General features: G+C 51.3%; 1 protein-coding gene across 1 annotated transcript; it reads right to left on the reverse strand.

The window, feature by feature from the left end:
• Window positions 1-725: 725 nt before the first annotated feature.
• ASB1 (ankyrin repeat and SOCS box containing 1) lies at window positions 726-13,923 on the reverse strand. The gene is made up of 5 exons (XM_068686173.1): window positions 13,743-13,923; window positions 13,284-13,425; window positions 11,222-11,524; window positions 6,830-7,215; window positions 726-6,006 (listed from the first exon to the last, which is right to left on the reverse strand). The coding sequence occupies exons 1-5, from the start codon at window positions 13,822-13,824 to the stop codon at window positions 5,873-5,875; spliced, it is 1,047 nt and encodes a 348-aa protein (XP_068542274.1). The 5' UTR covers window positions 13,825-13,923; the 3' UTR covers window positions 726-5,872.
• Between the last annotated feature and the right edge of the window lie 651 nt (window positions 13,924-14,574).

Here is a 14,574-nt window from a genome sequence, read left to right on the forward strand (position 1 = left end):
CAGCAGGAATCCTAAAAAAGAGACCTGCATCTTTGATTGGAGATAGCTACAGGGACTAAACCCTCAGGCACCCAAAATGTTCTTTTTACTACCTGAGTGCAGAACAGTCTGCGCCACAGCTGCTAATCCCTGGAACAGAGCACCCATCAGAAATGCTCAATGCTCAAGCTCATAGGGATTTTTCCAATGAAAAAATGCAAGTTATAGGAATCAAAATACGCTAAGGAATTTCCCTGTCTTCGGAGTACTTCCATGCCAGGACAAACTGAGGAGCTACGTTTCCAGAGATGGATACAAAGAAAGCAGAAGCAGGAATTAGAGATCCAAGGAGCCTTCTCCAGCTGGTTTTGAAGGACCAAGTGGGACAACAAGACCTGCGGGCTACCCAGAGCAGCAGTGGGGACACGGTGCCACACGAGCTTGTGAAAGAGGATTCGGCAGGGAGAGGCTCCAGAGAGCGAGCTCCTCTGCTCATTCACGTTAGCTTACCTTCAGATTTAGTTGAAGTATCTCTCCTGAAAACTGTCCAGGGGTGGCAAAGGTGCAGGAAACCCCAGCCTGGTCCCTGCCTGCTTGCCTGTAACCCACTTGCAGGCAGCACGGTTCTCCGGCCCCCTCCAGTGGCTACAAAACAGGCTCTTGCAATCCCAGTCCCTGCTCTCTGCTGCATACAGGAGTACTTCCCCTTCCCATGGCGAGGTAAATGATGAGGCAGACAGCCATGCTCTTGCACTGGAACATCTTTATTTAGCTATACACAGACCCAGGCCCACAACGGAGATCTCCAGTCTGCTCTTGGATCTTATCTTGCTGCTGTGCACAACCATTCTACCCCGGGCAAAAGCAACAGACCACCAAATAGTGCTTCTTGGAGTGGGACTCACTTGGCTGTCACCTCTGCTCCATCCTGGGCAGGTTGCTACACTCAAAGGCTGGTTTTGGTGTAAAAAGTGCTTTACTTGAATCTGGGAATGGAAAAACACACACACACACACCAACCCTATAAATGCTGTTCTGCTGTTTTGCAAAATTCCCAAATGGCAGGAAATTATATTTGCGTACCAGGCCAGCTACCAGTATTTCATACTCTGAAAATCCCCTAATACAACAGAGACAAAAAGAAAGCCCACAAGAAGAAAAAGCTCCTTTGGATTTGTTTTGCTTATTCTAGATCTGTTGCGGTTCTTTAACCACTTTCCAAACCTTGTCATCCCATCCCACACCTACTTACAGCAGGGCCACACGATGCACACTTAATATATTATGCAGAACCGTAACAGGCATCCTTCAAATGAGGGGACGTACACTGCAGCTGTTTAATTTCCCACCTGTGACTTCACAGTTGTGTTATTGGTGTTATCTGAGCATGCCTCATGGACAGCATGTAAAAGGATGCTTTTACAAAAGAGAACGCATTGCTACATAGGAGGAAATGGCAAAGTCTGAATTAAGGCAAAAATAAACGCTGTTTATGTAGTGCGAAGGTATATAATATGCACACATTATTACTTAGATTCCATACTGGAAGACGAGTGTTTCTTGAGTTTAAAAGGATGAGGACAGTCAGAAGATAAAGGCTGTGGCACTACGGAACTTCATAAATCTGTTTTAAGATTCATTACTACCTCTCTACAATGAAATTTCCAAATATTCTGTGTATTAAACCATTTCACTTAGGCAGAGCTGGGTTTAGGTAGCCTCAGCAACCACTGTCCACCAGGACTACTCCAACAGTAGCTTCCACAGTTCTGGCTCAATATTACGTGAGTTGTTCTACTGAGTTGGACACCCTTCAGTCCCTCAAGCCAAAAGGAAAGACCACTCAGGTTTAAGGCTGGAACCTTTGCAGGAGGCACAGTGCCTCAGTTGAGATAGGCAATGGATGGGTAGTACCACAAAAAGCCTCCCGTGACTGGATTTCTCCAAAGCTTTGATTCTGCTGATGTCCAAGTGTTTGTGAAACTTCAAACTGGTTTGCTACGGGGTTGGGAGAACCCTCCTCTGACCTGTGGACCACGAGCTTGAGATATTCATGGTCAGGGGAACCTTTTGGACGCTACCTTGGTTGGCTTTGAAGAACCGTGTCGTCCTTCAGATTTGAGGTCAAAAGGAATACCCATATGCACAAAGTTCAGCATGCTGCTGGAGCATCATGATCACTGTATCTCAAATTATAAATAAAAAATAGAAAACTAACTGAGGGCAGAGTCCCCATCCTAGCATGACTTGTGCTTACCAGTGGGACCTACAAAGGAAGCGTATCAGTACCAAATATTGACTCTGCCATGGAAAGAGAGCTTTTCTCATTTCAACTCACATGGGAGTCATGGTTCTGGGGGGAGCACGGAGATATGGCTGCAACAGCTGGCCTGGGTAGGGTGTCAGTGGCTGATTATCTGCAAGAATGCTGTAGGACAGCGTCCATCAAGCGCACAACAGTCAGTGGATCAAAAACTGAAGGCAACAAAAAATGTAACAGGTGATCTGCAGAGGCTTAGCTCTAACTACATACTGCAGCTACAGCGGGCACCAAGTGATCACGCCTGTAGCAGCTGAATGCCCCGAATCTCCTTGGGCCACTCTCCGCCACGCACACTGGCATTTCTCTGCAGCTCACTCCAGATGGAGCCAGATTTCCCCAGAGGGCCGTATGCCTTCCACTTCCAGGCTACCTTCTCCCAAAAGGCACTGACGTGTGACTGGTTTGCAGAACTATGAGAACAAGTATAAACCAGGGGGGAACAAGTCAACCCAAAGAAGCTGTTTCCGTGGCATTTTCTCAAGACAACCTCCCTCGTTTTCTGCCTCTATACACTGGAGCTAGAGAGTATGCTCGGTTCGTGCTCCTGCAAAACATTATGGTTCCACCAGCAAGGTGACAAGAGGCTTTACAACCTGTTTGCATCTTTTAGGCATGTTAACACGTCTATAAAGCAAGCACACAACTCTCAGGCAACGCGCTCATGGGCTGCCCTGGCCCCCAGTACGGTGAAAACCTAAACCATCTGCAAGCCTGAAAAGGAAACAATGCAACACTGCTGCCTTCTCACCTTGAAAGCATGCCCGCTGCTACATATCCTTGCCATTACATCTCATCTGATGAGGGTTTTGAAAGTATCTGAGCACTGAGTGCAGCCATCACGCTTCAGCCTTTTCTCAACGGTGCTCAGCAAAGAGAATTTTGCCACCTCTTCCTAAAATCAACGAGCAGAGCAATGTAAGGGGCCAGCTGGACACTGGCTGCCCTTCCAAGCCTGGCCATGGAATAGAAATAACAGGAAACAGATTCCATGTTTTTTCTGTCCTTCCTCCTTCTCTGAAAGCACCTTGGAAAGGCACGTGTTCTGCAGCAGATAATAAAAATATACAAAAAAAAGTCCACTGCTGCTTATCGAACTCCACCATAAACATATCCCAGGGGGAGGGCCAGAAACTGAGCTGTGAGCTTGCACTCACCAAAGCCTCTGGAAAAAAAAGTATCTCATAAACCAGTGCCAAGCCCTATTCACCTTTCCCTTCCCTGCTCGAAATTTCTTCAGGTATTTGAAAGCAGATACACCCAACTAAAAGATATGCAACTCACCCCCTCCTCCCTCAGCAGCTGGTCTGAAGCGTGAAGCAATTCCACGAGCATCTAAAAGCGGAGCACTCATCCAGGGTAAGACGCTGCTGGTGGAAGCTCTACGGAGGACAACTTTCTAAGTGTCCCTTCGTGGACCTGCAAGGGAGAGGCCAGCACAGGTGGGAAGGGAGCGTGGGCACTGCGGGGCTCCGTGCTGAGTCTGTGGGGTGGCTGTGAGGATCCAACCCCACATAGCCAGGATAACCAGATCTGCCCAAAGGCATCTGAAACTGCCAAAATACAAAGCAGCTTAAACAAACCCGGCTCCCTGTTACCACAGAGGGTCAAGGAGAAGAGTGGCTAGAGAAGGATTTCATTCCCAAGAAGGCCTGTCACTGTCACCCCATGCTTAACCCAGTTCTCAGCAACAGTTCCCCAACACCATACCATAAATAAATCCCCATCATCTAAATTACTTCTAAAAAATACCCTTGGCAACTCCATGGGCATGGAAAGAACATTTGGCAGAGAAACACAGTCCAAAAAAGCAGTTTGTAACGTGAGGACTAGAAAAACTTGGATCAGAAACGTTGAAGCAAGTACCACTTGCTGCCTGGGCTTTCACCCAGGAGGGACCATCTCACCTCTGCCCTTCTAAAAGCTGCTGTTTTGACAATGTTTCCTGTACAATGACTATGTCTCACCTCTAAGGAGCTGGCTGACCCCAAGACGCCCAGAAGCGAGCTTGTGACACGAGGGAAAACAGCAGCGTAGGGGCACCAGGAATCAAAGGAGCCTTGGTAAAGCTCTGCCAGATGCAACACTGCATTGGGAAGCTCACTGCCTACTAACTCCCTGATAAAAGATTTAAAAAAAAAGTCCTTTCTTCTCCCTTCTCTGCGGTGCTGACAGAATCAGGATGCAAACAAAAAGGCCCATTAGGTGGACTTGGGAGGGTGCTGCCTGGTCACGCTGCCACTGGGATCTGGAGTGAAAAACAGGGAGGAATTTCTATTTCTATGTGCTCTGCATTGCCTCCTACTTTACCGGCCCTTCAGTAACACCATCACCACTGCAATATTGCAAGCAAAAAGTCTAGAGAGAATTTTGGGTGTCTTTTTCTTCATAATCACATAGATACACTCACAGGCATTGCACCAACCGCTAGCAGCACAAGTTTAATTCAGCAACCCCTCCACTGTTGCTCCTGGTCACTCCCAAATACGCAAACCCACTTACAGTGACCAGAAGGTGAGTTTGGTCATTACATTTCCCAAAAGTACCCCAGAAATCTTTCAGGTTCACATTCTGGCTTCACCTGAGCATCCCAGTCCTCGTCCCTGCACCACGGGGATCCCATCGCCCCAGCACGGGCCGTGTGGCTCTCAGTTTCCGTGGGTGAAAATAACGTTTCCTCTTCTCTCCACGTCTTCTCTTTCAAGCTACAGCAGCGCTCCTGAGACCTGGCCCAGCCCTAGGCTGTGGGGAGGAGGACTGGCCAACCCTTCCCTCGTCCATCACGGCGCTGGAGGGAGAGCCAAGATGCCACAGCAGAGCTGGTGGTCTGCCGAGAGGGCTCGGAGGGGATGGGGTTACACGTCCTGCTACTCTCCCACCGGTTACGACGGGGCCTCTACAGGAGGAAAGCCAAGTCAGCAGCTACCTTGCAGCACGCAGAGGCACGGGTAACAATTCTCCAAGTAACGCGCAGCCACCGCACAGGAAACTTGATGCATTTCACACCAGAGGAGGCAAGAAGAAAATACACCCACTTTTACAGCAGCAACCACAAACTCCATAGGTAAGAGAGAGGCCGGGTACTGACAGCAGGAAGAGAACGGTGCTGTTGTAAACCAGCACTGGCACCGAGGCAAGGAGAGACTCCTTCGCACGCTACAGGAAGATGAAAGGCTCGAGTACAGACACATTTGCCACGCAGAAGTGCCTCTGAGACCCAGGGTGTGTGTAACACGGAGCAATAACAGAGGTAGAGTCCTAACAGACAGACATATGCTAACAGCTGCAGGATATACTGCGTTTGCTCATGTACCAGCCACACACACACTTACCGGCCTCACTGCCCAACCAGCCGCAAACAGATCACCAGTTTAAGAACTGGTGGCTTGAGTATAGACACACAAAATCACCGCACCCCGAATTTGAAGGGGAAAATCACAGGGGCAGGGAATTGTGTGCACTCCATGAGCAAACCGGTATTTCTCTGCGAGGGTAGGGCTAAGGTTGGCACCCGGCTTTATCAGCTCACTCGTTTCACAAACCAAACTGTCCCAGAAAGCAGCCAGTTGCCCTTTAACTGTGTTCGTGAAGTAAAAATTGTTTAATGGGGTCTGGGACGGGAAGGATATGGATCAGATCCAGACGAGATTTGCCCAGTATTCTCCGTACAGCTATGCGGCAGAGAGACAACAGGCTCCGGGCACGGCCTGCAAGAAAGAAAGCAGAAGAACTGGTGAGGGACAGGGAGATGAAGAGGGAAAGACAACATCATGCACATCGTGCTGAGCCCCAGCTGGCAACGGGGGAGCCACTGACCCCTTCCAAACGCTGAGGCCACGTCCCGCACATCAACCTGAGGGCGGTGCAGGAGATCCGAGCCTGCTCCATACTCACACCTCCTCTCAGCAAAAGTCCAGGCAGGTTTAAAACCCAGGCATGTGCAATGCTGAGTAACTTTGGGGTTGGGGTCTGGGGCTTGTATCCCACATCCTGGATCCCTTCCCAGTCTCTCTGGACTGGAGTTCAGGAGTGAAACCCCACTTCCGACCCTGGTGCAAAGCCCTGGCCTTCACCAGCTGAGCCTGGTGGTTTTACAAGGTGCTGCCATTGCTGGAAGCAGGGTACTTGCTGAAGTGATGCTGCTTTTGTTATAGAAAGAAATAAACAGCAGGTAAATTTAGGCATGTTTGTCCTTGAGGCTCTGGCTTTCTTCTGTAACTCATTTGCTTCCCAGAGGACATTAAATTCTTTACTTCCCAAGCAGCCTGCCCAGACACAGTTACCCCTTGAGCACAGGGTCACTCGAGAATCGTGAGGACACATCTGCATGGTGCTGGAGACCTGGGTCTGACTGGAGATGCCATAACCTGGCTGTGGCCCTGCCCTGACACCACCCTGCTGCTTAAACCTTGCCTCGGGCAGCTGAGGACACCACCAGGCAATGGAAAAGAGCTGGGAGAAAGATTAAAAAAAAGGTAAAATTGTGAAATTGTGGTCAGAGGTTGGGCTAAAGAGCCTGGGTTCACTTACCGCGTGCTTCTTTGAAGACCTGCAGAGCCTCAGGGTTCACTTTGACCCTTCCCGTGGAGTCGAACTCCAAGGCCTCCACTTTGACCAGGTTGAGGTTGGCTCCAAAGTCAATCAGGAGGTGGATGAACGCCGCATCGCAGCCGTGCCGCAGGACGGCGTCCATCACGCACACGGGGGAGCCCCGGGAGAAGCCCTGGATGTTGATGGGGCCGCAGCAATTGAAATCGGGGTTGGCCCCGGCCTGGAGGAGCAGCCTGAAGCACTGCAGGTTGTGGTAGGCGGCGCTGATGTAGAGCGGGCACACCACCAGCGTGGTGAGGGGCCGCAAGGAGAGGCTGGAGACGCGAGAAGCCAGGTGGTGGTTCACGTCCACGTCCGCGCCGTACCTGGGTGGGAGAGGAGAGACCTTTTGGGCAATGCCACCACCACCACAGGGCCTGGCAGGTGTCCTGTCGTTCACTGACACACCAAACAAGATAAAAATCAGACTAAGGCCATGGCGTTTCTGAATAAATTTGTCTGCAGGCAGGTTTAATGCAGCTTCACTCACTCGCCTTCAAATTTGAGGGAAGCTTTTCATCGTGCCTCCCTCCCAGGGACAGGCAGGGAGAGGTTGGAGCAGGGATGCTGGATCCAGCGTGGTCTGATCTTCAATTAGCAAAGCTGTTCCCCCACCAGCACCAGCTCAGGCTCAGGGCAGAGGAGGAGCAGCTGAGGGACACCTTCCCTTGCCCTCCCGAAGGGCGTGCCAAGCTCAGCCCCGAGCCAGCAGCACGTCATGCTGGATGCTGAGGGGCTGGCTGGGAAGCAGGGGATGCTTCCAAATGACTCAGTGGAAGAGATGCAGTGAAAATAACTTCCCCACCAGGGTAACACAGGCCAGAAAGCAATACAAGCGATTGATCTGACTGTCACAAACAGCAGGGAAATGGAAACAGCAACCAGTGCTCAACAGTGAAACGTGTACGACAAAATCCCGCACCCGAAGGAACTTGGATGGCTGAAACCCCGTTAGAAATCCCAACAGAGGGAGAGAGAGATTCAGCCAGTGTTAATCTCAGCCGAAGGGACACACCTGCCAATTCTGAGCATGTAGGAAACTGGAAAAATAGAAACTAATTGCGTCAGACCTCCCGCTCTCCCCATCCATCCTGTGCCACTCAACTCACAGGTTGTATTTCACACCAGATTAAACTTTTACATTGAACATAAGTTTTAAATTTTAGTATTTTACACCAGATTAAACCAAGGGAGCGAGCTAAAGCCCTGCTCGATGGAAATCAGCAGCACCATGAAACAGGAGCAGCAGCCACGGCCTACCTCTTATCAGGAAGTACAGGAGGCACTACGTTTGACAGAGCAGAAAACAAGGCTTACTGCCTTCATTTCTTTTTATTTTCTTTTTTGTTTGTTTGTTTTTTTTGTTTTAGGAGGAAGTGGAGAATACAGCCAAGAAAATGGGAGCAAGAAGGCCAAGTGCTGCTCTCTAGAAAAGCATGGAATTTGAAAAATGGTAACGCTGCATAAAGAAGAGAGAGCAGAAGTAAGCCTTGTTCCCCCCAGGGTGGGAAACACCCAAGCAGTGGGGACACCGTAGCTCCATCTGCTTCACGTGCAGCTTGGGCTGGAGCAAGGAGGAAGACAACACAAGCCCCTAAGGAGTAGCTGGTTTTCATTGCAGCTTTACGGATCAAGTCATGTCCCTTCCCCACACAGGAACAAAACATTCCTTCGCCTGCCAGCCCCTCTCCCAAAATTGCAAGCCACGTATTCAGAGAACTGGATTTTTCTGTCTTCGTAGATATCACATAATATTCCTTCCTGCAGTTAATAAAACAAATATGGAAACCACCTGGGGATGAATTCTTCCTCACTGCAAGCACGACTCTTTCTGAACCCAGCAGGGGTTGGTCCCTCTCCAGTGTACACCTAACCAAGGGCTTCAAGTCAGAGGACAGGAACAGACTCATTTAAATTAAGCACACGTAGAACAAGGACTGAGGAAACTTGTCTAAGAGCTGCAAATAGCATGCAGTGTATTTTGCCCCAATGCACAGGATTTCTCAAGCACGAACATCTAGGCTAAGATCTCCAGAGACCTGTGGGGTGGAGAAAGGCAAGGAAAGACTGGGGCGAGGCTGCAGTGACACAGGTGAGTGCAGGCTGGTCCTCGCACCAGCCACAGGACCAAGCTTTGCTCCCCAGGCCAGGCAGCTGGCCTGGCGCTTGCTCCACGCTCAGGGGACATTTTCCACCTTCTGGAGACTTTCGCAGCACTTTGCTGCATTTGCATCACTACATATTCATGGAGTAAATGAGAAAAGGTGCCTGCTCTCCATAGGCAATCCCTGTAGATAAAGAAGCCTCTTAAAATCGGGCTACACAAGTGTTTGAACAGAATCAGCTGTGCTGCCAGGGAACTTTCACAGGAAGGTCATGGGGCCACTGCCTCTTACAGCCACGGGTCTCACCGGGCAGCAGGTAGCCCCTCACTCCAGTCCTCTGCTTTTCTGTTAATTATCGTTGACAAAAGTATCTGTAGAAACCCCTGCTTCCAAGCAAAGCACGCAACGCTGCTTTTGTTAGTACCTGTCTGAGGAACTGGCGTGATTTGTAAGATCTTTTTCACTGCTTTTAGTGTGGCAAGAGCATCCTCTCGTCCTCAGTACACTGGGTCAGCCCTCGGTTGTGCTGCAGTCCAACACCATCACAGCATGATCGCATAACAAGCTGTTGGGAAAGAAATCTACACCCTGGAAATATAACTGTAAATATTTCTGCCAGTTGTCTTACAAAACGGATCACCGTTCCCTACCCCGCGTGTATTTACTATTAATGGGTACAGTTTCACCTATTGCTTGCTTAGCTGTTTCAGCAATTGTGGTAGGGCTCAGAAGTCCCCATTGTGCTGCCATATGATTATAAAAAATGAACCAGGTGATGTTTAGACACCTGCAGCAAGCCTGACTGGGCTGGGCTTTCTCTTCAGAACGCTGAGGCTCTCTTGAGCAGAATATTCCGAGATATTTCCTTGTATCTCAGCATAAGTGTCCTCCTCTCCGCGTTCCCCCTGCCAAGTCCTTTAGATCAACATTTTGAAAATCTCTGAGTGAGCTTTGTAACATAAGACTGCATTTTAAAGTAAGCAACTCTGAGCAGATCTGTGAAATCCGTACTCCAAGATATTTGAAATTTTGGGCAATCTGACAATTTGGTATTAGCTTAGCAGCCTTGGGAGAGACATCGTCTAATAAAAAGATATTGGACAAACTCCAGTTAATTTTTAATCCTGAAAGTTTTCCAAAATCTTGCTTTTAATATTGCTGGCAAGGTATCCCGAGGAGTAGACACATAAATCAATGCATCAGCTCTCCATGTGCTGAAATACCATTTGCTACATTTCACCCTGCCTTAGTGGATATCAGGGGAGATTCTCGGGAATGCAGCTCGTATGCTGAACCCTGTACCAACAGGCATGGGGCGAGGGGGGCGTCATTCTCTCAGCTTGCACAAAAAGGAGCAAGGAAGGGGCTGGTCTCTTCTTTCTGCTTGCCAGCATCCTTAGAGCTGCACTTGTGTGAAAATTCATTTCCCCACCAGCAAAAATCCTTTCCATTGTTATTTTCTAGCAGCTATGGCCATTGAAGGGGTTCCTTGGAGAGTGTTTCTCTGTGAATCCAAATAAACTTTCTACTTTTTCTAAACTTTTACTACTCCTTTCTACAACCTGTATTTCCCCCCTATAATCCACTCTTATTTGGCATCAAAGGCTCATATAGTTGCTCAGCAAGATCCCTGATACAAAAAAGCTTCCAATTTAGAAGAAAGGAAGCATCACGGCACGCCACAGAGGAAGAAACTCAAGTTCACCCAGCCTACTGCTTAGCCCTGAGCCCACTCACTGCTCATGCACAGTGTCCTAGTGATGGGGTGAGTGTCTGGCAGCCAACAGCAGACTGGGCTGGTGACAAGCACCTCTCCTCCCTAGGACAGAAAATGGTCACAGCAGCAGGACTAAGCAAAGGAAGGATGCGTTTCTGAACAATTTTTGGTTGGGTGGGTGATCTGTCTCACTTGTAAATTCAGCCAGCTGGGACTGAGCAACAGGGCGTGGAGCTGGCCATGGGGGAGTAGCAGCAAGCAGGCAGTCAAGATGAAGGCCGGGGGGAAGATGCTCTGCAAGATTTGGCTCTGAGACACTCGCTGGGAACTTCTGCATTCTCCCTCCCGCCCACCAGTGGCCCCTCTCCACCAGCTTTGCCAGGCCTATGGAGACACCAGGCACACAAAGAGGGAACGGATGCTCCAAAGATCCCAAGGGGAGGAGGAAAGGGAGGTCAGAACCATTCCTCTCCTCACTGGGATCATCCCCAGCCTGCACCCACTCCTCACCTGATCAGCTCCCGCAGGATGTCTGCCCGGCCCACGCGCGCCGCGTGGTAAACGGGGGTGCTGCGGTGGTGCCGGCTGCCATTGGGGTCAGCCCCGGCTTCCAGGAGGATCTTGGCACACTCGAGGTGCCCGTTGACCACGGCCACATAGAGGGCGGTCTGCCCCTTGACGTCCACCAGGTCGATCTCGGCCCCTTTGCGCAGGAGGAAGTCGACGCAGGGGCCATGGCCGGCGGTGGCAGCGATGCGCAGAGGGGTGCAGGGCAGCCAGCCACAGCACCACACCGACTTCTCGTTGATCCGGCTGGCGTGGGAGGGAGAAGCAGAGGGTCAGAGAAAGCCCCCCGGTCACCAAAATGCTCCTAAAAAACCCCGACTCCCTTCTCACTTTGTAAAGGGAGTTGCCCCAGATCAGAAGTGACCGAGCAGGGGACTACAAAGGTTTAATTCAAGCTGCTCCCAACGTGGCAGAAGGCTGTCAAAGCAGCAGGGAAACAGAAAGAGGACACAGCAGGAGCAGAGAAATGCCTGAACACGCAGGCATCTGTATCCCTCTGCTGGTACATCCACGTGCTCAGCCTGGCACCATGGGATGACATAAATGCAAATCCAGGGGAGCTCAGCACAGCGCAAGCACAGCCCTGCTAGGAAGGAGCTAGCTTGGAGGGGCAGCCGTGATAAACAGAACAGCATGAGTAGACCATTAGCATCCTTGTTAGACAGCCACACCGGCAGAAAAGCTTTCTCAGATTTATAACAAGACATGGCTCTGGCTGGAGGCTGCTAGGATCCCCTCTGAAGCCACCTGTACTACTTGTCATACTCGTCCAAATTTCAGGTTAGCTCCACAAATCTCATAAATATCCAGACTCAGTCCCCAGTTCTCTGCAAGTCTCTGCGCAACACAGAAGCACCCTGCAGAGAGGAAGGGATTTCTTTAAGGCCAGCACAGGCAGGCAAAAGTGCCCTTTAGCCAGCACAGCAGTGGATTTGCTCTTCTAGCTCACTCCACGCCAGCCCACGTAATTGGTACAGGGCAAAGCAGTTTTTATACACTGCAGTTAAGGCAATTCGCTAGGAGAACAATGCCACAATGTTTTTGTTCAATCATGTTGCAGGAAGAGGAGTGATATAAACCTTGCATCAGGCCCTCAGCTGCGAAGCCTTTTGATAAAAAAGCTCCCTTTGATCCTTGCAGGTTTGGGAATCTCCACCCCATACCTACTACCAGGTTCAAAGAAGTCACTTCTCTGCTCACTCCACCACCTGTGTGATGGCACTGCAGGTCCTGCCAAACTTTGCTTTTTCCTGCAAGGAAGGATGTCAGATTCAGCTCATGACCTCAAAGGGCTGCCTGGCCCTGCTCAATAGGGTTACCACACAGCAGGGTACAAAAATAAGGCAAAACCTCAGACTAAGGGACCAAAGAGTCCCAGCACAGCTGCCTAGGTGGCAGAAGGCAAGGCTAGCTCATTCTCATTTTTGCTGAAATTAATTTTTTTTTAAGGCTAGTAGACATTTTGCACTCTAAGCACTTTTCTCCATGGTGCAGGAAAATTAATTAACCATCCCCACGGTCACAGACTTAGCACTGGGCAGATTTTGTAACACAGGGTGTTTCAGGTTTATATTTGATTCTAATCCCTTTTGTGTGTTTTTCCCATTATACGTAGACTCCTATTTTCAAGGTATTGCATTTCCACCGTGATCTGAAAAGAGTTTGTGCGTGGACGCTGCACGCTCACAAACTGGCTTGAGATTGGCCTCCTGGGAGGCCGACAGGGATGATTTCAAGGGTGAGCAGCGCAGCCTCCCCCCAGACACATCTCCTGTAAAAATGGAGCAGGGCACATCCACCAGCAGGAGAGGTCTGGAAACGAGAAGCAAGCTGTGGGGAAGAGGAGGAGGATGGTGGGGTGAGCATTGGATGTAGATGTCATTAACCAACGTTTTCAGAGTGGTGTTAAGTCAGACCTCACACCTGGCTTCCCCTTGGTCCCATGGGGATAACCAAAGCCAGTTACCGTGTGGCAAACCACCAGGATGTGAGAAGCGCCCCTCACCTTTGGAAGCTCTCCTCTTGCAGCAAGCTCTTGAGCGTGGGCAAGTCCCCGACGTAGGCTGCGTCGTGCAGCCGCGTGTCCTCGCAGTGCTCCAGGGGGTGGTCGCAGAACTGCTCCCGCAGCCACTCCTTCAGGTTACGACCTGCGCTGGAGACAGGGCAGCTGGGTTGAGTCCTGCCAAGAGGCAGGTGCTGAAGAGCTTAGCGAGGCTCCAAGGTGGCCACAGGGCCACCAAGGAGCATGAAGGGGAAGAACCCGCCTTGCTGGGCGAAGCCACCAGCATCCCTGCGGGTGCTGAGAGCGGGGAGGCGAAGGGCTACCCCATCCCACACACCTGCAGAGGTGACACTAGTGCTGGGAGCCCACCACCAGGCACAACCCAAAACACCACCAAGCACATCCCCAGCCCCAAAGCCCTCCCCCAGCCTCCCCGCGGGGTCTCCCCTCGCCTCACGGTACCTGCGTGCCCGCCCGAGGCGCCCAAAGAGGCGGCCGGGTCCCCGCCGCCCGGGGCGGCTCCTGGGGGGCTGCCCTCGGCCATCGGCCGCAGCTCGGCCCCGGGGCCCCCGGCTCCCGGCCGCAGCCTCGCAGCCTCCTCCTCCTCCTCCTCCTCCCGGCGGGGCCGTCCCTTTTTCGGGCCGGCCTGATTGGGTGCCCGGCGCTGCTTCCTGCCTCGGCGTTAAGGTGGTTTTTGGCCGGCCCGAGGAGATGGCGGCCCCGGGGCTCCCTCACGGCAGCCCGGGGAGGCGGCGGGGCTCGGCTCGGCTGCTGCCAGCTGCCCGCCTCAGGGGCTGAGGTGGCCCCCAGGAGGCGAAATGTCGGAGCCTGGGGCTGCTCCCCACGCTGCATCCTCGGTCCGAGCCCCTAGATTTCAGGCTAAAAATGAGTGTCAAAAGCACGCAGCTCGTTTGTTGGTGTAGAGACCTCACCAGAGGAAAATGAGGCAGGCTACGTGCCCGGTCCTCTGAAACAACCCCACAGCCACCGCCTGCTGCAGAGGTGCAGACCAGGTGTGTGAAACCTGCCTTGCTCCAGCTGGTAAATCAGAAGGATTTTGTGTTCTTAGGCGGGACAAGGTTCACCCATAGCTGAGAATCACAAAGCTCTGTATGATCACGTTTCCCTGTTTTTCCCCGCAGCGTAGCTCCCAGCTCATGTAAACACTGCTAGAACAGGCATGCTGAGCATGGACAGGGCTGGAGGTGAGCAGGAAGGCGAGCCAGTCATGAAAACACAACCAAGACACAGCAAGGAACAGGGGCTGAGCAAAAATCCACTACTTTGTGTAAAC

This window comes from Anas acuta, chromosome 6 (assembly GCF_963932015.1).
Source record: "Anas acuta chromosome 6, bAnaAcu1.1, whole genome shotgun sequence".
Lineage (NCBI taxonomy): Eukaryota > Metazoa > Chordata > Aves > Anseriformes > Anatidae > Anas > Anas acuta.